Source organism: Rhinopithecus roxellana, chromosome 10 (assembly GCF_007565055.1).
Source record: "Rhinopithecus roxellana isolate Shanxi Qingling chromosome 10, ASM756505v1, whole genome shotgun sequence".
Lineage (NCBI taxonomy): Eukaryota > Metazoa > Chordata > Mammalia > Primates > Cercopithecidae > Rhinopithecus > Rhinopithecus roxellana.
Window position 1 is genome coordinate 60951356 of NC_044558.1, and position 26013 is coordinate 60977368.

Here is a 26013-nt window from a genome sequence, read left to right on the forward strand (position 1 = left end):
TCACCATGTTGGCCAGGATGCTCTCAATCTCCTGACCTCTTGATCCGCCTGCCTTGGCCTCCCAAAGTGTTGGGATTACAGGCGTGAGCCACTGCGCCTGGCCCTTTTTTGTTTTTGTTTTGTTTTGAGACGCTCTGTCACCTAGGCTGGAGGGCAATGGCACGATCTCGGCTTACTGTGACCTCAGCCTCCCGGGTTCAAGCAATTCTCCTGCCTCAGCCTCCCGAGTAGCTAGGATTACAGGCATGCACCACTACGCCCAGATAATTTTTGTTTTTAGTAGAGATGGGGTTTCACCAATTTGGCCAGGCTGATCTCGAACTCCTGACCTCAGGTGATTCGCCCGCCTCGGCCTTCCAAAGTGTTGGGATTACAGGCGTGAGCCACCGCACCCGGCCTGCCTTTAGGAATATTTTTTGAGTGCCTCCCTTTTCTGGGTTTTTTTTTTTTTTTTTTTTTGAGATGTAGTCTGGCTCTGTCACCCAGGCTGGAGTGCAGTGGCGCAATCTCTGCTCACTGAAAGCTCCGCCTCCCGGGTTCACGCCATTCTCCTGCCTCAGCCTCCCGAGTAGCTGGGACTACAGGCGCCCGGCACCACGGCCGGCTAATTTTTTGTATTTTTAGTAGAGACACGTTTCACTGTGTTAGCCAGGATGGTCTCGATCTCTTGACCTCGTGATCCGCCCCCCTCGGCCTCCCAAAGTGCTGGGATTACAGGCGTGAGCCACTGCGCCCGACCAAGTTCCTCCTTTTCAAGTTGTTTTTCGTCCATTTCCTTTTCCCCAAGAGAAGAATAAAAGGATTTTTGTAAACTGTTCTTTTATTTTCATTTCTGTTTCGAGACGGAGTCTTTGGTCTGTCGCCCAGGCTGAAGTGCAATGGCGCAATATCGGCTCACTGCAAACCTCACTGCAACCTCGGCTCACTGCAACCTCCCAGGTTCAAGCGATTCTCCTGTCTCAGCTTTCCGAGTAGCTGGAATTACAGGCACAGCGCCACCAGGCCCGGCTAATTTTTGTATTTTTAGTAGAGTCGGGGTTTTGCCATGTTGGCCAGGCTGGTCTTGAACTCCTGACCTCAGGTGATCCGCCTGCGTTGGCCTCCGAACGTGTTGGGATTACAGGCGTGAGCCACCGCGCCCGGCCTTTTGTAAACGGTTAAGCCCATTTTTTCCGAGGAAAAGTGACTAATTTTTAACGGATAAAACAGTGAAAGTAGGCTGAGGTCATGGGGCACGAAGGGAAGAAAAGGTTGGGAGCAAAAAGAACTCTGGTGGCAGACAGTAGTTGGCAGGACCAGCAGAGATCCAAGAGAAGCCATGACCTGAGAGATCGATCTGGCCTCCGGGAGTGGAGACAGAGGTACCGCCTGGGTGGGAGCAGGAACGTACTTGATTCCGACAGGCTGAGAAAGGAGAATGTCCCCTTAAAGGAGCTAGGCCTGAAATAAGGGGTGTGGCCGTGGCTGGATGGAGGAGTGAGGAGCAGAAGCGCGGCCAAGACCAGCAGCAAAAGAGGGCGGGCCCAGCACCGCCCGGGGCGTGTCCCCAGGACCCAGCCGGGCGAGTCAGAGGCTCGGGAAGGGGCGTGGATACCCGGAGGCGGTTCCCGGGTTGCGGTGAGGGAAGTGGGTCGGGAGGAGAGATGGGCGGTGAAGAGGCCCGGCTCTGCCGGGGAGGCGGGCGGATCCGTGGCGGTGATCAGAAGGGGCCGGAAGGGGGTGGCCGCTGGTCGGGCCCCGCCCTGGGGCCGCCTCCCCGCGGGTTCCGTTGGCTGTGGCGGCAGCTGACGCTTGTGGCGGCGGTGGCTCGGGGTGGGCGTAAGATGGCGACAGCAGCGCAGGGACCCCTAAGCTTGCTGTGGGGCTGGCTGTGGAGCGAGCGCTTCTGGCTACCCCAGAACGTGAGCTGGGCTGATCTGGAGGGTCCGGCCGACGGCTACGGCTACCCGCGCGGCCGGCACATCCTCTCGGTGTTCCCGCTGGCGGCGGGCATCTTCTTCGTGAGGCTGCTCTTCGAGAGGTGAGAGCCCGCGAGCGAGCGGCTCGAGGGGCCGGGCGAGGGCAGGGGGCGCCCCGCTGTGGGAAGGGCCAAGGGCCGGAAGCAGAACTGCAGGGAAAGCCCGGAAGCAGGGGCTGGGGGAGCTTGGGCCGCGGCGGGTGATGCTAGGCGAGTGGGCGAGGTGGTAGCGGAGCCTGGGTGGAGAAGGAGTTTGGGGCGTGGGCAAGAGAAAGAGTGGGGGTCTAGGGGAATGCTGGGTCCCTTCAATGTTAGATCTGGAGTTGGCTTGTGGGGGGGTCATATAGGCCTCCTCCCAATCTCCAAGGGTCCTACAGATGAGGAAACAGGTTCAGTGTGAACTCTGGCAGAGGCCCCGAAGAGAGGGATAGGAAGGGGCCAGGAGAACCACAGCTAGTTGTGACCATGGAAGCCGAGGAGTCAACCCAAGGGCCAGACGTTCCAAGGGAAAGGAATGGATTCATCAGAATTTTAAGATTCGTTAGGATGCTTGAGTTTCTGAGAATTGAGGGGAACAGGATTAGTTTGGCGCTAAGAGTTGGTTTGTTTTGTCAACTCATGCACATTTGTTGGTAGGAGGGTAGAAATCTGGTGGGGATAGGGTGTGGTGGAGCCCGAGGCTTCCAAAGTATGGAAAGATGTCAGATTAGTTGCAGAACAGGCCTTGGGGCCTGAAATGGAAGGAGGAGTGTTCGAAGGGATAGAGAGCCATAGGGCTTATCAGAGGACAGCTATATTGAGCCAGCTTCTTTTTTTTTTTGAGACGGAGTTTCGTTCTTGTTGCCCAGGCTGGATTACAATGGCACGATCTCGGCTCACCGCAACCTCCGCCTCACCGGTTCAAGCGATTCTCCTTCCTCAGCCTCCCGAGTAGCTGGGATTACAGGCGCACGCCACCACGCCCTGCTAATTTTTGTATTTTTAGTAGAGAAGGGGTTTCGCCATGTTGGCCAGGCTGGTCTCTAACGCCTGACCTCAAGTGATCCGCCCGCCTCTGCCTCCCAATGTGCTGCGATTACAGGCGTGAGCCACCGCACCCGGCCTTGAGCCAGCTTCTAAATGAGTTTAGCAGAATTGCAATATACTTTGTTCAACCATGTGATTTCACCTTTAAGTGAATGGATCATATCTGTTTGTCCAAGATATTCACTGAGGCTTTGGTGTGTGATATTATAATGTGAATTTATAGCTGTGGGTGATTTTGATCAAATCTACTTAGACTCCAAGAAAGGAGACGTGTTTCTGTCATAGGCCTCAGGTAATGTGGGTGTTTCTTGGACAGCTGTTTGTTTTGCCTTTATCCAAGCATAAATGATTGTAATGCAGGAATGCCCTTTCTGGGATGGGACTATGCTGCAGGTGAAATAATCTGTTAATTTCTGAAAGATAGCATCTGTTTGGGATTGCTTCTTTGATTAGCCTACTATTTTTGACTCAAATCTTTCAAAATATTGTGTTCTATTTAGCTAGTCACTCGTCCATTTATTCGTAGTATTTGTGTATCATCATCAAAATGCTCTGCCAGACGTTCAAGTGCAAAAATAAAAGATGCTTAAGTGAAGCAAATGAAACCCAAAGATCTAAATGGCTTTCCTTGGCCCTTGAGGCGGAGTCTCGCTCTGTCGCCCAGGGGCCTGATCTCGGCTCACTGCAAGCTCCGCCTCCCGGGTTCACGCCATTCTCCTGCCTGAGCCTCCCGAGTAGCTGAGACTACAGGCGCCCGCCACCACGCCTGACTAATTTTTTGTATTTTTAGTAGAGACGGAGTTTCACGGTGTAAGCCAGGATGGTCTCGATCTCCTGACCTTACGATCCGCCTGCCTCGGCCTCCCAAGGTGCTGTGATTACAGGCGTGAGCCACCGCGCCCGGCCTTGTTCTGTTTAAGTGTAATCATTGTATTTAGTCATCCTGGAATCTGGAGTGGAGGCACAAACTGCTTGTCTCTCTTTGGAATAAACTAGAGCCAGGTACTCTCTTCCATAGTCTCTGTATAGGAGGGCCAAAAAAAAAAAAAGGAGGAAGGCAATGTAATGACTACAAAGGAATATACACAAGTCAGGACAAAAATTTTTTTTAAAAAGGTGATTTTCATAGAAAAAGATCTCTGCTTTTCATATAAATATGTGCCAATATGGAAATTTCCCCATGTTAGTAGTAAGAGGAAATAGCTTGTTGCTTATAAACACCCATTTTATATAAATTTACATATCTCTTCAGATTCCAAAGTGTTCCCTCAGATGGCTGAAGACATATATACCCTGGCAGAGCTGCTGGAAGGGATCCTTTACCTGTGGGAATTCTATCTGAGTGTTTCCATGGTGCTCCAGTGTCAGGGGAGTACAGGTGGATGGGAATACCGAACTGAAAGCATTCTAGTATGATAATTCTTGGCCAGTAAGGATGGGCACCTTGTTTGTCTCATGTTTGCTCTTAGGAAAATGTAACCCTAGAAGCGCTCTCACTATTTTTTTTTTTTTTTTTTTTTTGAGACGGAGTCTCGCTCTGTCACCCAGGCTGGAGTGCAGTGGCCGGATCTCAGCTCACTGCAAGCTCCGCCTCCCGGATTTACGCCATTGTCCTGCCTCAGCCTCCCGAGTAGCTGGGACTACAGGCGCCCACCACCTCGCCTGGCTAGATTTTTGTATTTTTTAGTAGAGACGGGGTTTCACTGTGTTAGCCAGGATGGTCTCGATCTCCTGACCTCGTGATCCACCCGTCTCGGCCTCCCAAAGTGCTGGGATTACAGGCTTGAGCCACCGCGCCCGGCCGCTATTTTGTTTTTTTAAGACCCATTACCTCAGTATAGAATTCACTGCTGAATTGCCAGTTCCTCTTTTACTGTTCTGGTCTTCCATAAAGAAAATAGAGCCACTCCGCTCTTTTGTTGTTTTTAAGACAGGGTCTCAGTCTCACCCAGGCTGGACTGCAGTGGTGTGAAGCTCACTCCAACCTCGACCTCCTTGGCTCAAGCAGTCCTCCCGCCTCAGCCTCCCAAGCAGCTGGGACCATAGGTGCGCACCACTATGCCCAACTAATTAAAAAAAAAAAAATTGGTGAGGCAGGGCATGGTGGCTCACACCTGTAATCCCAGCACTTTGGGAGGCTGAGGCGGGGAGATCACTTGAGGCCAGGAGTTCGAGACCAACCTGGCCAACATGGTGAAACCCCATCTCTACTAAAAATACAAAAATTAGCTGGGCATAGTGGTACATACCTGTAATCCCAGCTACTCAGGAGGCTGAGGCATGAGAATTGCTTGAGCTGGAGAGGCAGAGGTTGCAGTTTGCCAAGATCGCACCATTGCACTCCAGCCTGGGCAACAGAGGAAAACTCTTGTCTCAAAAAAAAAAAAAAATTGTAGAGGTTGGGCACAGTGGTTCATGCCTGTAGTCCCAGAACTTTGGGAGGCCGAGGAGGGCAGATCCCTTGAGCCTAGGAGTTTGAGACCAGCCTTGGCAACATGGTGAAACCTTGTCTCTACAAGAAAATTTAAAAATTAGCTGGGTGTGGTGGTGCGCACTTATAGTCTCTAGTCTCAGCTACTTGGGAGGCTGAGGCAGGAGGATTGCTTGAGCCTGGGAGGTTGAGGCTGCAGTGAGCCATGATCAAACCACTGCACTTCAGCCTGGGCAACAGAGTGAGACCCCGTCTCAAAAAAATAAATTAAATTAAATAAATTTTTGTAGAGGTCTGAGCTTCTGGCCTCAAGCGATCCTCCTACCTCAGCTTCCCAGAGTTTTGGGATTACTGGCATGAGCCACTGCCCCTGGCCTAGGGCCACTTGTAGAATGCAATAGAAGGCATATCAAAAATATCGGGACATGGCCTTGCATGGTGACTCACACCTGTAATCCCAGCACTTTGGGAGGCCGAGTTAGGCAGATCGCTTGAGGTCAGGAGTTTGAGACCAGCCTGGTCAACAACATGAAATCTCATCTCTCCTAAAAATACAAAAATAGGCCAGCGTAGTGGCAGCTGCCTGTAATCCCAGCTACTTGGGAGGCTGAGGCAGAAGAATGGCTTGAACCTGGAAGGTGGAGGTTGTAGTGAGCTGAGATCATGCCATTGGACTCTAGCGTGGGCAACAGAGTGACACTCCATATCAAAAATAAATATTGGGGCCTAGCATGGTGGCTCACACCTGTAATCCCAACACTTGGGGAGGCCAAGGTGAGAGAATTGCTCGAGACTAGGAGTTTGAAATCAGCCTGGGCAACACAGTGAGACCCTGGTTCTACAAAAAATAAAAATGTTAGCCAGATGTGGTGGCATGCATCTGTAGTCCCAGCTACTCAGGAGGCTGAGGCAGGAAGCTGGCTTGAGCCCGGGAGTTCAAAGCTGCAATGAGCTATGGTAGCGCCAGTGCACTCCAGCCTGGGCAAAGGAGTGAGACCCTGTCTCTTAAAGAAAGAGAGGCAAGGCGCAGAGTGGCTCATGCCTGTAATCCCAGCACTTTGGGAGGCTGACTCAGGTCAGGAGTTGGAGACCAACCTGGCTAACATGGTGAAACACTGTCTCTACTAAAAATACAAAAATTAGCTGAGTGTGATGGTGTGTGCCTATAATCCCAGCTACTCAGGAGACTGAGGCAGGAGAATCTCTTGAACCTAGGAGGTGGAGGTTGCAGTGAGCTGAGATCATGCCACTGCATTCCAGCTTAGGCAACAGAGCGAGACTCTGTCACAAAAAAAAAAAAAAAAAAAAAAAAAAAAAAGAGAGAGAGAGAGAAATAAAGAGGTATATTGGGACAATTAGTCATCTTTCCCATATTTTCTCTTTTTTTTTTTTTTCAGAGCCCAAAATCCTTGCATGCCTTTTCTCATTCTAAAATCCTACCTATTTAGTTTGTAGAAGCGATTTATGTAGTAATCACAGACTGTTAGAAGCTAGAACTCCGACCTCCTTTTACAGACAGTTACTAAGGCTTAGAAACATCCTTCAGCTTTTCAGAGGTTGCAATATACAACCGGTCTTTTTCCCCAGCCCAGTGCTCTTTCACTGTTTGATAGGGCCATCCATCTTTTCCTATTCCGTAAACCCCCTTTCAAGTGTTAAGATTTAATCTCTTGTTCTAGTATTCTAGTATTTGAAGAACAAATTAATTTCCTGTTACACACTTCATATACTTTTTTTTTTTTAAGAACAAATCAGCCAGGCACGGTGGCTCATGCCTGTAATCCCAGCACTTTGGGAGGCCAAGGCCGGTGGATTACCTGAGGTCAGGAGCTCAAGACTGGCCTGGCCAACATGGTGAAACCCTGTTTTTACTAAAAATACAAGAAATTAGCCTGGTGTGGTGGCATGTGCCTGAAGTCCCAACTATTCAGGAGGCTGAGGCAGGAGAATTGCTTGAACCCAGGAGGCAGAGGTTACAGTGAGCTGAGGTCATGCCACTGCACTCTGGCTTGGGCAACAAAGTGAGACTCTGTCTCAAAAAAAAAAAAAAAAAAAAAAAAAGGAGCAAATCTGTACTCATCCTGTTCTTATTTAATATTATCCTTTTGACTTGAACTTTGCATTTTTTTTTTCTTTTTTCTTTTTTTGAGACGGAGTCTCACTCTGTTGCCCAGGCTGGAACGCAGTGGCTTGATCTCAGCTCACTGCAGCCTCTGCCTCCCAGGTTCAAGCAGTCCTCATGCCTCAGCCTCTCGAGTAGCTGGGAATACAGGCGCACACCACCACGCCCAGCTAATTTTCCTATTTTTAGTAGAGACAGGGTTTTACCATGTTGGCCAGGCCGGTCTTAAACTCCTAGCCTCAAGTGATCCACCTGCTCGGCCTCCCAAAGGGCTGAGATTACAGGCGTGAGCCACTGCATCTGTCCAACTTTGCTTTTTTTTGTTTGTTTGTATCTTGTCATTACTGTATATTTAAATGAGTCTTACACTATGTGCCTAGATAAATAGTCTCTATTTGTGTTTCGGGAATCTCCCAAAGAGTAAATATAAAGGGTACAATTTGGTCTTACTTTCTCTCCCTTCTCATCAATCACGCTGAGCATTTATTAAATATTTTTTAAGTTTCCATATTCCCTATAGAGAACTGTAGCCTCACCTGATGGGGATGATTTGGAAAGCCATCTGACCATAAGTTAAGTATATCTAGCTAACTATTTTGTTAAAGAACTGCAGAAAGGTGATTATTACCCTCCAAAGCACAGAGGCTTGCCTTTGTGGGCCTCTGTTGACTGGTTGCATTGCAGTGGACTGTACTCTTGCACAGTGCCTCAGTGTAGCGAGTGAGTATTTAGAGAATGATTGAGAAGGGTCTACTCTTATCTACTCAGATGCCCTGAGGAGTAACCCAGAATCTAGATCGTCAATCTGAAATAGATATCTGGCTTAAGATAAGCGAAATTATAATTTCTTTGTTTCTGTTGTTAAAGTTCACCATACTATGTTCGCATGTTGTGCACTGTTCTATAGCTTCTCTTGCTCCCCTCTCCTCTTACACACACTCAGGCTACCCACTGTTACCTACCAAAAGAGAGATAAGAAAGTCTTCCACTTGTTGCTTTTTTGAATATTGTGTGCTGATTTAGGGAAAGAGTAGTCCAAGGTGTGGTCCAAGTTCAGGTAGCCTGTTGGATCTGACTTAAACTGAATCTTAAAGATAAAATTGTTTGAAACTTAGTATTTAGTCCCTTGCGCACATTTTCCCTAGGATCAAGTAGGAGTTTGAGACAGTATTGATACCATCAGATCTATATAGGTTCATTTATTTTAAATACGGTATTATAATACGTTTTATATTGCCAGAAGAAAACAATTTTGTGAATTATACAGGAGATAGCTGAGAGCTTTCACTGCTGCTTATTCACTATTCCAATCCCCTCTTCTCTCTTATTACTTCAAGGCAACCTCACTGGAGTGTCTAAAGAGCCTTCTCAATGCCATTCTCTCTCAGTGGGGATTGAACAGACTCATTTGCTGGCCTGTCATGAAACTGACAACAAGAGTAGTGATTCATTTTCTTGCACATGTTTCCATTTATTTCCTTTTTTCTTTTTCTTTTTTTTTTTCTTTTCTTTTCTTTTTTTTTTTTGAGACAGAGTCTCGCTCTGTCGCCCAGGCTAGAGTACAGTGGCACAATCTCAGCTTACTGCAACCTCTGCCTCCTGGGTTCAAGTGATTCTCCTGCCTCAGCCTCCCGAGTAGCTGGGACTACAGGCGCCTACCACCACACCCAGCTAATTTTTGTATTTTTAGTAGAGATGGGGTTTTGCCATGTTGGCCAGACTGGTCTCGAACTCCTGACCTCAGGTGATCCACCCACCTCGGCCTCCCAAAGTGCTGGGATTACAGGTTTGAGCCACCACACCTGGTCTCAATTTTTAATTGATTACATATTGACAGTACTTTTGACATATCAAGTTAAACAAAACACATTATGAACATTAATTTCACTTTTTAAAATGTGGATATTAGAAACTTTTAAATTACAGGCTGGGCACAGTGGCTAATGCCTGTAATCCCAGCACTTTGGGAGGCTGAGGTGGGCAGATGACCTGAGGTCAGGAGTTCAAGACCAGCCTGACCAACATGGCGAAACCCCATCACTAAAAATACAAAAATTAGCTGGGTGTGCTGGTAGGCGCCTGTAATCCCAGCTACTCAGGAGGCTGAGGCAGGAGAATCACTTGAACCTGTGAGATGGAGGTTGCAGTGAGCCGAGATTGCACCATTGCACTCCAGCCTGGGCAACAGAGCGAGACCCTGTCTCAGAAAAGAAAATTTTAAATTTTAAATTACATATGTGACTCACATTGTATTTCTGTTAGACAGTGGTGATGACGGTAATTCAGACAATATTAATAATTGAGAAAATAATTTTAATTCACATGTGATATAATTTTTAGGATCAAAAGATGATGCAAAGGTATTAGATGTTCCTTTAAACAATGAATCTAAGAAATTTTAGTAAAAGTAAGATTTTTAAATGTAAATTATTTCCTGAAATATTCAAATGAATGGTTATATTCTATTTTGAGTAATTTTTTTTTTTTTGAGACGGAGTCTTGTTCTGTCGCCCAGGCTGGAGTGCAGTGGCGCGGCTCACTGCAAGCTCCGCCTCCCAGGTTCACACCATTCTCCTGCCTCAGCCTCCTGAGTAGCTGGGACTACAGGCATCCACCACCGCACCTGGCTAATTTTTTGTATTTTTAGTAGAGACGAAGTTTCACCATGTTAGCCAGGATGGTCTCGATCTCCTGACCTCGTGATCAGTCCACCTTGGCCTCCCAAAGTGCTGGTATTACAGGCATAAGCCACTGGGCCGGGTGGCTTGAGTAATATTTGACAGTTGCTTCTAGGCAAGCATTGCTCTATATTTTTGCCTTTTTACATATATCTTCTCAGTGTTAATGATCTATAAGCAAGTTTATCAAGTAGGTAAATATTCATGCAGAACTGCACAGCTCTGATAAGGCATTGAGAATAATCACACTCTTACTATATCTGTTCTGTAAAATACAAGTTTTCTTATAAGGATATTCCTTGTAAGTTTTTAGTTTTGGGGTATTGTCAGCATTAGTAAACAGTCTCAATTACAGGCATAAAATGTCTCAAACTAAATCAGATTGTTGTGGTTGTGTTTAGGGAAATCTCCAGTTATAGACTGAAATCGGTTAACTTGAATCTGATTCCCCAGAAATCAGTGATCTCCTACACTTGATAAACACCGAGCTGGTAGGTTATCTGATGACCCAGGAGGATAAGGCTGAGTTTTAATTTCATCCTTACAAGTGGCACTTTTCCATGAAACACTTTGCCTCTTAGTTGAGAATTAAGTTTTCACCCGTTTGTTCATCTGTTCATTCTTCAACATCTATTTATTGAAAGCTTAGGATATGTCATATCAAACTATATGTGATGGTTTTAGAAGCTGGACAAGATAAATGTAAAAACAAATAAATAAAAAGGTATCAAACTATGTGCCAAGGATGAAAAGGTGAATAAACCATGATTTCTACCCTTGGAGAGAGCAGGAAAATCAGTGGTTATCACTTGTGTGTGTTTGTGTTTCTATTTTAAGCAAATGCATTAAGTTGTGTAATTATCCATTGAAAAAAGATAAATATGTTTAATGAAAGGAACCACTTTGGCCTGAATTCACTTTAGTGCCCTCTCAGTAGAATTCTTCTAGTACATTAGAATGATTGGATTTACAAAAAAGATATAATCTACATGTGTTCCTTGAGAAAAACATCTATTACAGATTTTTTTTTTTTTTTGTCATGGTCTTGCTTTGTCACCCAGGCTGGAGTGCAGTGGCACAATCTGGTATCACTGCAACGTCTACCTCCTGGGCTCAAGCTGTCTTGCCACCTCAGCCTCCCAAGAAGCTGGAACTACACGCATGTGCCACTGTGCCCAGCTAAGTTTTGTATTTTTTGTAGGGATGGGGTTTTGCCATGTTTCCCAGTCTGGTCTTGAACTCCTGAGCTCAAGTGATGCTTCTACCTCGGCCTTCCAAACTGCTGGAATTACTGGCGTGAATCACCCTGCCTGGCCTACAGTAGATTCTTTTTTTTTTGAGACGGAGTCTCACTCTGTCACCCAGGCTGGAGTGCAGTGGCGGGATCTCAGCTCACTGCAAGCTCCGCCTCCCGGGTTTACGCCATTCTTCTGCCTCAGCCTCCCGAGTAGCTGGGACTACAGGCGCCCGCCACCTCGCCCGGCTAGTTTTTTGTATTTTTTAGTAGAGACGGGGTTTCACTGTGTTAGCCAGGATGGTCTCTATCTCCTGACCTCGTGATCCGCCTGTCTCGGCCTCCCAAAGTGCTGGGATTACAGGCTTGAGCCACCGCGCCCGGCCTACAGTAGATTCTTTTGCTTCTGTCTAGATAGGGTCAATTATTGTTTCAGGTTTGATCATTTTTTTGGACAAGTTCTTTTTTCCTCATCTAATATTCTCTTGACTTTAGTGAAGTCAAGGAGCTAGGTAAAGTGAATAATGTCAGAAACATTTGTCAGGTCACAGCTGGAATTTGAAGAGAACCATTTCAGAGATCTTGAATGAACTGCCCTATTTTTGGGGGATGACCTTGAGATTGGGCTCTGTGTATGGACTTGTCTCCCCCATGAAACTGGAGGTATCTAATGCAGTACTTTGTACATTCATATTAGCTATTCAGTAAGTGTTTATTGAATGAATGACTCTGAAACCTGCTTCTGCTTGAGATGTTGTGACTCTAGTACAGTAATTCCTTTTTTTTTTTTTTTTAATTTTCCTTCCTAAGAGGTAGAATCTTGCTTTATTACTGTATCAGTCAGGGTTCTCTAGAGGGACAGAACTAATAGGATAGATAGATATATAAAGGGAAGTTTATTAAGTATTAACTCATACTATCACAAGGTCCCACAATAGGCCTCTGCAAGCTGAGGAGCAAGGAAAGCCAGTCCGAGTCCCAAAACTGAAGAACTTGGAGTCCGATGTTTGAGGGGAGGAAGGGTCCAGCACAAGAGAAAGATGTAGGCTGGGAGGCTAGGCCAGTCTAGTCTTTCACGTTTTTCTGCCTGCTTGCCATGCTGGCAGCAGATTAAGAGTGGCTCTGCCTTTCCCAGCCCACTGACTCAAATGTTAGTCTCCTTTGGCAGCACGCTCACAGACATGCGCAGGATCACTGCTTTGCATTCTTCTATCCAATTTAGTTGATGCTCAGTATTAACCGTCACAATTACCCAGGTTGGAATGCAGTGGCCATTCACAGGCCTGATGTCACTACAGCCTTGACCTCTTGGCCTCAATCAGTCCACCCACCTCAGCCTCCATGGTAGCTGGAACTACAGGCCCAGCTACATAATGTCCTTCTTGACTCCTGAGATTCCTATGCTATATAGCAGTGGGTTCTCACATCTTTTGCTCTCAGGACTCCTTTATATTTTAAAAAATTATTGAAGACCCCAAATATTTTTTGTTTATGTGGGTTATATCTATCAATATTTTCTCTGTTAAAAACTAATACTGATAAATTTTAAAAATATGTATTAAACCTCATTCTGTCACCCAGGCTGGAATGCAATGGCATGATCATGGCTCACTACAGCCTTCACCTCCTGACTCAAACAGTCCTCCCACCTCAGCCTCCCCAGTAACTGGGACCAGAGGTGCATGCCACCACACCTGGCTACTAATTGTTTTATATATATATATAGTTTTTTTGTTGTTTTGTTTTTTGAGACAGAGTGTTGCTCTGTCGCCCAGGCTGGAGTGCAGTGGTGCGATCTCAGCTCACTGCAACCTCTGCCTCCCAGGTTTAAGCAGTTCTCCTGCCTCAGCCTCCTGGGTAGCTGGGACTGCAGGCGCGCCACCACACCCAGCTCATTTTTGTATTTTTAGTAGAGAAGGGTTTCACCGTATTCCTCAGGCTGGTCTAAAACTCCTGACCACAGGTGATCCACCCGCCCGCCTTGGCCTCCCAGAGTGCTGGGGATTACAGGCATGAGCCACCACGCCTGGCCACTAATTGTTACATTTTTTGTAGAGACAAGATTTTTACCATGTTGCCCAGGCTGGGCCAATTTTTTTTTATTTGATTTTATTATTATTATTTTTTTGAGATGGAGTCTCGCTCTGTCGCCCAGGCTGGAGTACAGTGGCACATGATCTTGGCTCAGTGCAAGCTCCACCTCCCGGGTTCGTGCCATTCTCCTTCCTCAGCCTCCCGAGTAGCTGGGACTACAGGCACCGCCACCACGCCTGGCTAATTTCTTTGGATTTTTAGTAGAGACGGGGTTTCACGGTGTTAGCCAGGATGGTCTCGATCTCCTGACCTCGTGAGTCAATGCGCCCGGCAATTTTTTTTTTTTTTAATGGCCCTCAAAGGAAACCAAAGATCACTTGAGCACAGACCATGCAAGAAATGCTGGGTTTGGTGGTATAGGTATCTTGAAAAGTACAGTACCTTGTACACAGGGAATCCTATTCTTTTAAGAATTTACTCAGAAGAATGTATTGTAACTTTTTGTTCTCAGGGATTGTTTTTCACTTTTAAAAATTACTGAGGACTCCAAGGAGCTTTTGTTTATGTGGGTTACATATACCCATCAACTTCACCATATTTTAAATTAAAATTGAGAAATTTAAGAAATGCTGACCGGGTACGATGGCTCACGCCTATAATCCCAGCACTTTGGGAGGCCTAGGTGGGTGGATCACCTGAGGTCAGGAGTTCAAGACCAGCCTGGCCAACATGGTGAAACCCCGTCTCTACAAAAGTACAAAAATTAGCCAGGCATGGTGGTGCACGCCTATAGTCCCAGCTACTTGGGCGGCTGAGGCAGGAGAATCACTTGAACCTGGGAGCGGAGGTTGCAGTGAGCCAAGATAGCGCCACTACATTCCAGCCTGGGTGACAGAGCGAAACTCTGTCTCAAAAAGAAATTTAAGAAATGCTTATTAGTTCATTAAAAATAACAATAGGCCAGGTGCAGGGGTTCACACCTGTAATCCCAGCACTTAGGAAACAGAGACAGGAGAATAGCTTGAGCTCAGGAGCTCAAGACCTGTGTGGGTAACATAGCAAGACCTCGTTCTCCACAAAAAGGGAGAAAATAGACAAAAATTATTAATACATCGATTTACACGTTAACATAAATAAGCTTTTTGAAAAATATTATTTTCCAAAAGAAAAAATAGAAGAACAGCGTTGATTTTACATTTTTGCAAATCTCTTTAATATCTGGCTCAATAGAAGACAGCTGGATTATCCTAGCAGCTCCTGCATTCACTCTCTTGTAATATATTGTTTTGATTGAAGTATATGAAGAAAAGATGGCTTCATACAGCTTTGTCATTGAAAAGCAGAAAGTATGTTAATAGCCCTTTCAAATAATTTGATTTTGTTGTTGTTGTTGTTGTTGTTGAGACGGAGTCTCCCTCTGTCGCCCAGGCTGGAGTGCAGTGGCCAGATCTCAGCTCACTGCAAGCTCCGCCTCCTGGGTTTACGCCATTCTCCTGCCTCAGCCTCCTGAGTAGCTGGGACTACAGGCGCCCGCCACCTCGCCCGGCTAGATTTTTGTATTTTTAGTAGAGACGGGGTTTCACCATGTTAGCCAAGATAGTCTCGAACTCCTGACCTCGTGATCCACCCGTCTCGGCCTCCCAAAGTGCTGGGATTACAGGCTTGAGCCACCGCGCCCGGCCAAATAATTTGATATTTATCTTTGATACTACACCAAAACATAAGTAGCAGTTTCTTTTTTTGTTTGTTTTTTTTGAGACGGAGTCTCGCTCTATCGCCAGGCTGGAGTGTAGTGGCGCAATCTCACTGCAACCACCAACTCCCTGGTTCAAGCAATTCTCCTGCCTCAGCCTCTCGAGTAGCTGGGATTACTGGCATGCGCCACTGCACCCAGCTAATTTTTGCATTTTTAGTAGAGACGGGGTTTCACCATGTTGGCCAGGATGGTCTCAATCTCCTGACCTTGTGATCCGCCCGCCTCGGCCTCCCAAAGTGCTGGGATTAGAGGCGTGAGCCACCACACCCAGCCACAAGTAGCAGTTTCTTAAACGTTGATTGCTAGGTAGAATCTGAAGCCATATTAATGAGCTTTTCGTTTTATTGTGTTAGAATCCATTGTTCTATGTTAATTGTGTTTTGTTGTTGTTGTTTTGAGGTGGTGTTTTGCTGTTGTCACCCGGGCAGGAGTGCAATGGAGCAGTCACAGCTCACTGCAACCTCCGCCTCCTGGGTGCAAGCGATTCTCCTGCCTCAGCCTCCCAAGTAGCTAGGATTATAGGTGTGTGCCATCATGACCACTTAATTTTGTATTTTTAGTAGAGATGGGGTTTCACCATATTGGACAGTCTGGTCTCAAACTCCTGACCTCAGGTGATCCGCCTGCCTCAGCCTCCCAAAGTGCTGGGATTACAGGCGTGAGCCACCATTGCCTGGCCTATATTACATTTTGAATGGACATCATGTATCCATCATTTGGAAAATACTGGTTCATTCAGTTATACAAATGTCCCACATGTCAGTATGATATTATACAATATTAAAAAATCACACCTGTAATCCCAGCACTTTGGGAGACTGAGGCAGGTGGATCATAAGGTCAAGAGATGGAGACCATCCCAGCCAACATGGTGAAACCCCGTCTCTATTTTAGTAGAAAAGTACAAACGTTTAGTACAAAAATTAGCTGGACGTGGTGGTGCGCGCCTCTAGTCCCAGCTACTGGGGAGGCTGAGGCAGGAGAATCGCTTGAACCCAGGAGACGGACATTGCAATAAGCCAAGATCGTGCATGCCACTGCACTCCAGCCTGGCAACAGAGTGAGATTCTGACTCAGAAAAAAAAAAAAAAAAAAAAATCCTATTAGTTTATCTCATTATAACCAATCTCATCAGAAAAGTCTTAAGTATTGAGTTGTCAGGCTGAAAGGCAGATAAAAGTTTTCTAGCTGGGCGCGGTGGCTCAAGCCTGTAATCCCAGCACTTTGGGAGGCCGAGACGGGGGAATCACGAGGTCAGGAGTTTGAGACCATCCTGGCTAACACGGTGAAACCCCGTCTCTACTAAAAAATACAAAAAAAAGCTAGCCGGGCGAGGTGGCTGGCGCCTGTAGTCCCAGCTACTCGGGAGGCTGAGGCAGGAGAATGGCGTAAACCTGGGAGGCGGAGCTTGCAGTGAGCTGAGATCCGGCCACTGCACTCCAGCCCGGGCGACAGCGAGACTCAGTCTGAAAAAAAAAAAAAAAAAAAAGTTTTCTAAACTTGAAAGCTTGAATTTTATCATTGGCAACAGTGCTTTTCTTGAAATGATGAGCTCACATCATTTATTATAATTATTTCTAGTATTATTATTATTTTTTTTTTGAGACAAAGTCTTGTTCCATCACCAAGGCTGGAGTGCAGTGGCAGGATCTCAGCTCACTACAACCTCCGCCTCCTGGGTTCAAGCGATTCTCCTGCCTCAGCCTCCCGAGTAGCTGGGATTACAGGCGCCTGCCACCACGCCTAGCTAATATTTATATTTTTAGTAGAGACAGGGTTTCACTATGTTGGCCAGGCTGGTCTCGAATTCCTGACCTCAGATGATCTGCTTGCCTCTGCCTCCCAAAGTGCTGGGATTACAGGCGTAAGCCACTGCATCCGGCCTCATTTATTTTTGAGAAAGTGTTTGCTAAATACTCAAGAGCTGAATAACATTAGTTTGTCAGTCCTTTCAGGTAAAAATGGTATTCTATGGAAAAAGTGACTTAGCTTATTCAGCTCGCAATAGTCATACAAATGGTTTTCCTTGAGAGCCATATACTTTTGGTATGCATCAGAAGTGCTTTTTGGGTACATCTGTCTTATCACAGAATAAGTGGAAACTGGGTTTCACCATGTTGGCCAGGGTGGTCTCAAACTCCTGGCCTCAAGTGATCCGCTTGCCTCAGCCTTCTAAAGTGCTGCGATTACAGGCATAAGCCACCGTGCCCAATCACAGAATACTTTTAAAAAACATATTCAAGGGTCAAGATTTAATAAAAGTAATAATTTGTAGTGCTTCATCAGGGTCATTCTTAAGCAAAACTGGCATATTTAAAAAATTGAGAAGACATAGCTCTACAGTATAGTAACTACTAGTATGGTTTGGTGTCACTACCTTGATTTGGTGTAAAGTACTATAACGTTTTACCTACCATGGATTTGCACAATCACTGCAAATGTCAACACAGTGAAAAAGGCAAATAATAATATTGTTATGAAAATAGTTTAGTTTGTAGAGCCCCTGAGAGTGCCTCAGGAACCCTCAGGGGTCTGCAGACCGTACTTTGAGACCCTCTACTGTAACTGAATGAGGGTACTGAGGGTGAATGTGTAGAGTACAAAAAGAACCTCTAAGTGAACCCTGAGGAAACACCATGTTGTAGGAAAAGGCAGAGGAAAAATAAACTGCAAAGGAGATAGAGGAATGACAGCCATACGTTATTTGATAATATTAATAGTTGGTATAGGCCGCGCACGGTGGCTCACACCTGTAATCCCAACATTTTGGGAGGCCGAGGCAGGTGAATCACTTGAGGCCAGGAGTTCAGGACCAACCTGGTCCTGAACAGGTACTAAAAATACCTGTAATTCCAGCTACTTGGGAGGCTGAGGCAGAATTGAACCCGGGAGGTGGAGGATGCAGTGAGCCAAGATCACGCCATTGCACTCCAGCCCAGGTGACAGAGGGATGCTCCATCTCAAAGTGGGTGTTTAGTAAGTGTTTACTTTGTCCTAGGCATGGTTCTAAGTGCTAAGCATTGAATACTCATTAGTAAGTTTATGAGGTATGTAGGCACTACTGTTATCCTCATTTTACAGATGAGAGAACTGAAGCACAGAGTAACTTGTCCAAGGTGACTCAACTAGCAGTGCTTACCAGGCAGTCTAGTTCCACCTGCCAGAGAGGTAGAGGGAGAAGATTAGGAAGAGTATGGCAGTAAGGAAGAGAAAAGGGCATTTCAAGAAGGAGGTTAGTCATTAATGATTTGGTTGGTGCAAAAGTAATTGTCGTTTTTGCCATTAAAAGTAATGGCAATTACTTTTGCACCAACCTAATAAAATGCTGCAGAAAGGTCAAGTAAGATAAAGGACTGAGGCCGGGTGCGGTGGCTCAAGCCTGTAATCCCAGCACTTTGGGAGGCCGAGACGGGCGGATCACGAGGTCAGGAGATCGAGACCATCCTGGCTAACACGGTGAAACCCCCGTCTCTACTAAAAATACAAAAAATTAGCCGGGCGAGGTGGCGGGCGCCTGTAGTCCCAGCTACTCGGGAGGCTGAGGCAGGAGAATGGCGTAAACCCGGGAGGCGGAGCTTGCAGTGAGCTGAGATCCGGCCACTGCACTCCAGCCTGGGCGACAGAGCGAGAGTCCGTCTCAACAACAACAACAACAAAAAAAAAAGATAAAGGACTGAAAAGCATCCATTTGTTTTCACAGTAAGGAGATCATTGACAACTTTGGCAAGAACAGCTTCAATGGAGTGTAGGGACAGAAGCCAGAGGGGAGAGGAAGGAGAGTTGAGGAATGAGTGGGAGTTTAGTTGTGAGGTCGGGGAAGGCCAGAGGGTGCTAGGGACCGGCAGGGCTGTTTTAAGATGTGAAAAACTTGAGCATGTTTGAGATCTGATGAGAAGAAACAAGTTGAGAGTGAGGCTGAAGATAATAGAAAAAAGGAGGGATAAGTAGAATGAAATTTCTGATCAGTAAAGAGTGGGTCTTAAGCACAGGGAGATTGGTTTTAGATGTGATTAGTTTAGATTGAGTGATTCTGATAACAAAGTTGAGGGCATTCCCTTTTCTTCTTGGCCTAAATGCTTGCGGGTCTTGGCTATTTCTACTTCTTTCCTCCTGTATCTTTAACTGCTTTAACTCACTGCTGTCTTTTAGAGTCTTTATTTTACTGGAATTTCTTTGGTAAAGGTTACTACAGATCTCCAAATTGCCAAATCTAGTAGATATTGAAGTCCTTGTCTTGGTCTCTCCCTTATTTGATACACCTCCACCTCTGACCTTCTTGTCCCCTAAATTCACCTTTTATGCTGATGTTGTCCAGGGTTCTGACCTCAGTTCTCTTTTAAGTTTATATTCCTTTGGTATGTAATCACAGCCACCCCCACAAATTTAGCTACCACTTATATTCTTACTCATTTGTATTCATATATTCTATTCTTTCTCTCTATATATATATATCATACCCAAGCCCCTTTTCCAAGTGTATTTGTATCCGAGACAGTTCCATTTTAGTGTCCCATGGGTACTTGAGATTCAGCAAAAACAAAACTCAACTCATCTTTAACTCCCAAACTTTATTTTATTTCATTATTTTATGTTTTGGAGATGGTGTCTCACTCTGTCACCCAGGCTGGAGTGTAGTGGCACAATCAGGGCTCACTGCAGCCTCTACCTCCTGGGCTCAAGCAGTCCTCCTGCCTCAGCCTCCCCAGTAGCTGGGATCATGGGCACATGCCACCATACCCAGCTAATTTTTTAAAATTTTTTGTAGAGATAGGGTCTCACCATGTTTCCCAGACTGGTCTTAAACTCCTGTTTTTTTATATATCTACTTTAGCACTTTATATTTTTCTAGAAATTGATCTAAGCTGGTGTTTCTCAATCTGGTCATATTGCTGCACACATACAAAATAACATTTGTGGCTGAGGGTACTGGCTCACGCCTGTAATCCCAGCACTTTGGGAGTTGGAGGCAGGTGGATCACTTGAGGTCAGGAGTTCAAGACCAGCCTGGTCAATGTAGTGAAACCCCGTCTCTACTAAAAATACAAAAATTAGCTGGGCATGGTGGTGCACGCCTGTAGTCCCAGCTACGACTTGGGAAGCTGAGGCACAAGAATCACTTGAACCCGGGAGGCGGATGTTGCAGTGAGCCCGGATCACACCACCACACTTCACTTCAGCCTAGGCATCAGAACGAGACTCTGTCTCTAAATAAATACATAAATAACATTTGCATTATACAGTAAGGTATATGAGGCCAGAGACTACAAACTAAAGGTTTCTGGCTACCCGAAGGCCCCACGGATCACCCTGAAAGCTAAGATCAATATCTCAGCATAAGTATAGCCCATTTGTGTTACTTGCCACAATAAAGTAGTTGAGAAGCTTAATCTAGACTTTGGTTTTATTTGTGTATAATTCATATTCATCAGTGGTGTAATGAATCACAAAAGTAGAATTGTTAGTATCGATCCTGTCTTTGATAGGAAAAAGCGAAAGCAACAGGTAATTTCATCCTAATTAACCTAGGCTTAGGTCAACTGCTGCCATGTATCTGGAGAGCAGGAAAAGGGCAGAGTGAAATGATCTCTACAAAGTAGGACAAATCTAATACTGTCAGGATGGGTCACTAGATTCGTGTTCCTGGAGTTACAGGTGGAAAGTAGCAGGTTATTTTTATAGACCACTAAATGCCTGCTTAACTAAAATCTGCCAGGAAAGGAAAAATCTTGTCTGACAAATTGTTTTAAAACATGGATCGATCCTGGAGAAGACAGAAAGCCACACTGAAAGTATGATTTCTCAGTATCATCTAGCATAGCAGTTTTCAAACTATGATCTCAGGACTCCTTTACAATCTTTAAAAATTTTCAAGGATCCCAAAGAGTTTTTGTTTATGTGGATAGTACCTATCAATGTCTACTGTTTTAGAAAAAAAATAGGGAAAATATACATGTTTTCTGTATTTACACATGTATAAAATGTGTGTGTGTATATATATATATATATATTTTTTTTTTTTCTCTCTTAGATGGAGTCTTGCTCTGTCACCCAAACTGGAGTGCAGTAGCACAATCTCGGCTCACTGCAACCTCCGCTTCCTAGGTTTAAGCAATTCTCCTGCCTTAGCCTCCCAAGTAGTTGGCTAATTTTTTGTTGTTGTATTTTTAGTAGAAGATGGCATTTTGCCATGTTGGCCAGGCTGGTTTTGAACTCCTGACCTCAAGTGATCTGCCTGCCTCAGCCTCCCAAAGTGCTTGTATTACATACAGGTCTGAGCCACCATGCCCAGCCTATTTATTTATTATTGAGACAGAGTCTGCTGTGTTGCCCAGACTGGAGTGCAGTGGCAAGATCTCAGCTCACTGCAAACTCTGCCTCCTGGGTTCAAGAGATCCTCTCACCTCAGCCTGCCGAGTAGCTGGGACTACAGGCATGTGCCGCCATGCCTGGCTAATTTTTATGTTTTTTGGTAGAGATGGGGTTTCACCATGTTGGCCAGCCTGGTCTTGAACTCCTGAGCTCAAGCAGTCTGCCCACCTCAGACTCCCAAAGTGCTGGGATTACAGGCATGAGCCACCGGTCCAGCCTCTTTATTTTTGAGACAGGATCTGGCTCTGTCACACAGGCTGAAGTGCAGTGGCGCAGTGACAGCCCACTGCAGCCTCCACTTCCAAGGCTCAAGCGATCCTCCCACCTCAACCTCCCAAGTTGCTGGGACCACAGGCATGAGCTACCACACCTGTCTAACTTTTGTGTTTTGTGCAGAGACAGGGTTTCACCATGTTTCCCAGGCTGGTCTCGAACTCCTGGGCTCAACTGATCCATCTGTCTCAGCCTCCCAGAGTGCTAGGATAACAGGCATTAGCCACCGTGCCCAGCCCATATTTATTAATTCATTTAAAAATAGCAATGGCCTGGGAAACATGGTGAAACCCTGTCTCTACAAAAAAAAATTTTTTTAATTAGCTGGGCATGGCCAACACCTGTAGTCCCAGCTACTTGAGAGGCTGAGGTGGGAGGATCACTTGAGCTGAGGAGGTCAAGGCTGCAGTGAGCAGTGATCACACCACTGCACTCCAGCCTGGGTGACAGAGTGAGACCCTGTCTCAATATAAATAAATAACAATGAACTCATTACGTTTTATGAAAAATAACTGTTTTCCAAAACAAAAAACTGAGAAGAGTAGCATTTTAACATTTTTGAAAATATCTGGCAGTTGTAGTCTCATGTCAGCGTCTGCATTCAGTCTGTTGTTATGTGTCATGTAACTTGTGGAAAGTTCCACTGTACTCTCATGAGAGAGAAAGGATTTTTATGAAATGATAGAATTATTATGAAGATAGTTTTGACCTTGTAGACCTACTGAAAGGGTCTCTGGATTCCCCAGGGGTCTGTAAACCACACTTGGAGAAGTGCTGATGTAGCAGAAAGGATGAATGCCAGGCTCTGGAAATTGACCAGCCTAGGTATCTTTTTTGGAGATGGAGTCTCGCTGTGTCGCCCAGGTCAGAGTGCAATGGCGCAATCTCAGCTCATTGTAATTTCCCCCTTCTGGGTAAAAGCAATTCTCCTGCCTCAGCCTCCTGAGTAGCTGGGGTTACAGGCGCCCACCACCACGCCCGGCTTTTTGTATTTTTAGTCGAGATGAGGTTTCACCATGTTGGATAGGCTGGTCTCGAACTCCTGACCTCGTGATCCACCCGCCTCAGCCTCCCAAAGTGCTGGGATTACAGGGATGAGGCACCGCGCCCAGCCTAGATACCTATTTTATAAATTATACCAAATGCCAGCCTTTTGTATGATGTAGAATTAGTAATTTCTCAAAAGCTATTAATTTCAAATAATTTCACTTTCTTCAGTAAAGTAATTAATTAACTGTATAAATCTATATATTTAATTTTTATCACAAATTAGAAAAGATTCTTTTTCAATCACGTCTGGAAAATGTCATAATAAAGCTTCATTCTGTAGCACAAAATAAACACTCAACAAGTATTTTTCAAATGTTCTTAGGCTCCATATAGCTGGAACTGACTGGATATGAGTAGCTTTATGCTTTTCACTGAACTCTGAACTAATGAGGGCAGGATGTGAGCTAATGACAGTGCTAGATTATTAAGTCCACACCATGATCCGGATAATAGTAATTTTAAAATTGGCTTCACCCAGGTGAGCAGAATATAGACTTGTTTTTTTTTTTTTTTTTTTTTTTTTTTTTTTTTTTTTGAGGCGGAGTCTCGCTCTGTCGCCCGGACTGGAGTGCAGTGGCCGGATCTCAGCTCACTGCAAGCTCCGCCTCCCGGGTTCACGCCATTCTCCTGCCTCAGCCTCCCGCGTAGCTGGGACTACAGGCGCCCGCCACCTCGCCCGGCTAGTTTTTGTATTTTTAGTAGAGACGGGGTTTCACTGTGTTAGCCAGGATGGTCTCGATCTCCTGACCTCGTGATCCACCCGTCTCGGCCTCCCAAAGTGCTGGGATTACAGGCTTGAGCCACCGCGCCCGGCCTAGACTTGTTTTATCAAAGAGGATTTCTTGCTTCTCACTTTCTGCTGGCGGTACCAGAGTACCCAGACTGAAATATGTTTCTAGTGAAATAATAATCACTACTCTTTAATGAATGTTTACTAAGTGTCAGGTATTGGTATAGGCATACATTGTATCATTTTATCTTGAACCCTGTGAGGTAGATATTATCTCCATTCTATGGGTATGTAACAGTCACAAGGTCTTTAAGCTGGTAAAATCTGTCTAACTGCAAGTCCTGAGTTTTAATCACCTGACTGCTTCCGGATTAAAGAAGCCTGGGTTAGGGGTAAGAGTAGGAATTGGAAAGGCTGTTTTCTGCCTTTGGATTTTTATGCAATTATGTTGATAGGAAAAGGAGGAGGAGACAGGGTTGTTTAGATGATTTTTGTCTCTGATATGGTATCAACTCAACAACAAAGAATGACTGCCTCGTTTACTCTTCTGAATGCTAATTAATCCTGGGTCGGAATTGAGCTCCAATAGAACAAGAGTGGGTTTCACTAAAACCTGTTGCTTGTCAGTTACTGAGCAACTGCTGAGCACAGTACGCTGGTAAATATGAAAGCAGTCTATTGTGTTTACAAGGAGTTTAAACATGAGTTAGGGATTAAAATATTATTGGTATACAGAATAGTATACCAGTAAATGTAAATTAATGTATCCACTAGCGTTGGCCTTTGAATGGAACTTTTTTTTTTACCACCTGTGTAAAAGAGAATGTGTTACAGATGTGGCTAACTTTATGCTCTGAATAACTATTACCCTATGGCTCAGGAACTTTGGTGATAAGGTAAAAAGTTTTCATAGAGGGAGAAAAGTTTCTTATTCTCAATCCCTCCTTTAGAGATAATATATTCTAGATTCAAGTGCAGCTCAAGGAAATAGGTCAGTGGCACGCCAGTTTACACCTCCCAGTCATATTTTCATTATGGGACTTCTTAAGATGCTAAGGGCTGGCCGGGCACGGTGGCTCAAGCCTGTAATCCCAGCACTTTGGGAGGCCAAGACGGGCGGATCACGAGGTCAGGAGATCGAGACCATCCTGGCTAACACTGTGAAACCCCGTCTCTACTAAAAAATACAAAAAACTAGCCAGGCGAGGTGGCGGGCACCTGTAGTCCCAGCTACTTGGGAGGCTGAGGCAGGAGAATGGCGTAAACCCAGGAGGCAGAGCTTGCCATTCTCCTGCCTCAGCCTCCCAGTAGCTGGGACTACAGGCGCCCGCCACCTCACCTGGCTAGTTTTTTGTTTTTTTGTATTTTTTAGTAGAGACGGGGTTTCGCCATGTTAGCCAGGATGGTCTCGATCTCCTGACCTCATGATCCGCCTGTCTCGGCCTCCCAAGGTGCTGGGATTACAGGCTTGAGCCACCGCGCCCGGCCAGATCCTTCTTGAAGAACCAAGGAATAGTTCCTCAATTTTCAAAGATTCAAAAGTTAGAAATTAATTATAATCAATCAATGATAACATCATAGAATCTTAGATACAGAAAAAGAAATCTTAAAAATCATCTCATAACCTCTTTTTATTTTTTATTGGTTTTTTTTTTTTTTTTTTTGAGACGGATTCTCGCACCGTCGCCTGGGCTGGAGTGCAGTGGTGCGATCCCGGCTCACTGCAACTTCCGCCTCCAGGGTTCAAACAATTCTCCTGCCTCAGTCTCCCAAGTAGCTGGGATTACAGGCACCTGCCACCAAGCCCAGCTAATTTTTTTTGTATTTTTAGTAGAGACAGGGTTTCACTATGTTGTTGGCCAGGCTGGTCTCAAACACCTGACCTTGTGATCCTCCTGCCTCAGCCTCCCAAAGTGCTGGGATTACAGGCGTGAGCCACCGCACCGGCTTTTTTATTCTTTTTAGAAATTTAAATCCATGGGACTCTGCTTGATATAACCTCTTCTTTTAGATGATGAAACCAAGACCCAAGAGATAAGTGATTTTACCAAGTTTATATGCCTTATTAGTAGATCTGAGACTAGGATAGAGTGCTAATAGGTAATTTCCTTCTCCCCTTTCCTAGCTTCCTGATTTCTTTCTTCTCGACTCCTGAAAGATCGAAGTATTTCCGTAACCTCTTGGTTAGGCAGGAAGGTATCCAAGACCCAGGATATCTATATGCAGGAAGAGCTTAGTCTCAGTTCTACTTTTCCCTCCAATTAAGATCTTGGTCTTTTGATGTAAGGAAAACTGCCATTTATTAATCACCTCCTTTGTGCCAGGGTCTTTCATATACATTATCTCATTGAAT

General features: G+C 45.4%; 1 protein-coding gene across 1 annotated transcript in view; it reads left to right on the plus strand.

The window, feature by feature from the left end:
• Nucleotides 1–1593: 1593 nt before the first annotated feature.
• The window catches only part of CERS5 (ceramide synthase 5), a 39208-nt gene continuing 14788 nt past the window's right edge, over nucleotides 1594–26013 (plus strand). The window contains exon 1 of the mRNA XM_010385354.2: nucleotides 1594–2020. Within this exon, the coding sequence (XP_010383656.2) occupies nucleotides 1644–2020 (377 nt within the window). The 5' untranslated portion in view covers nucleotides 1594–1643. The remainder of the gene's footprint in view (nucleotides 2021–26013) is intronic.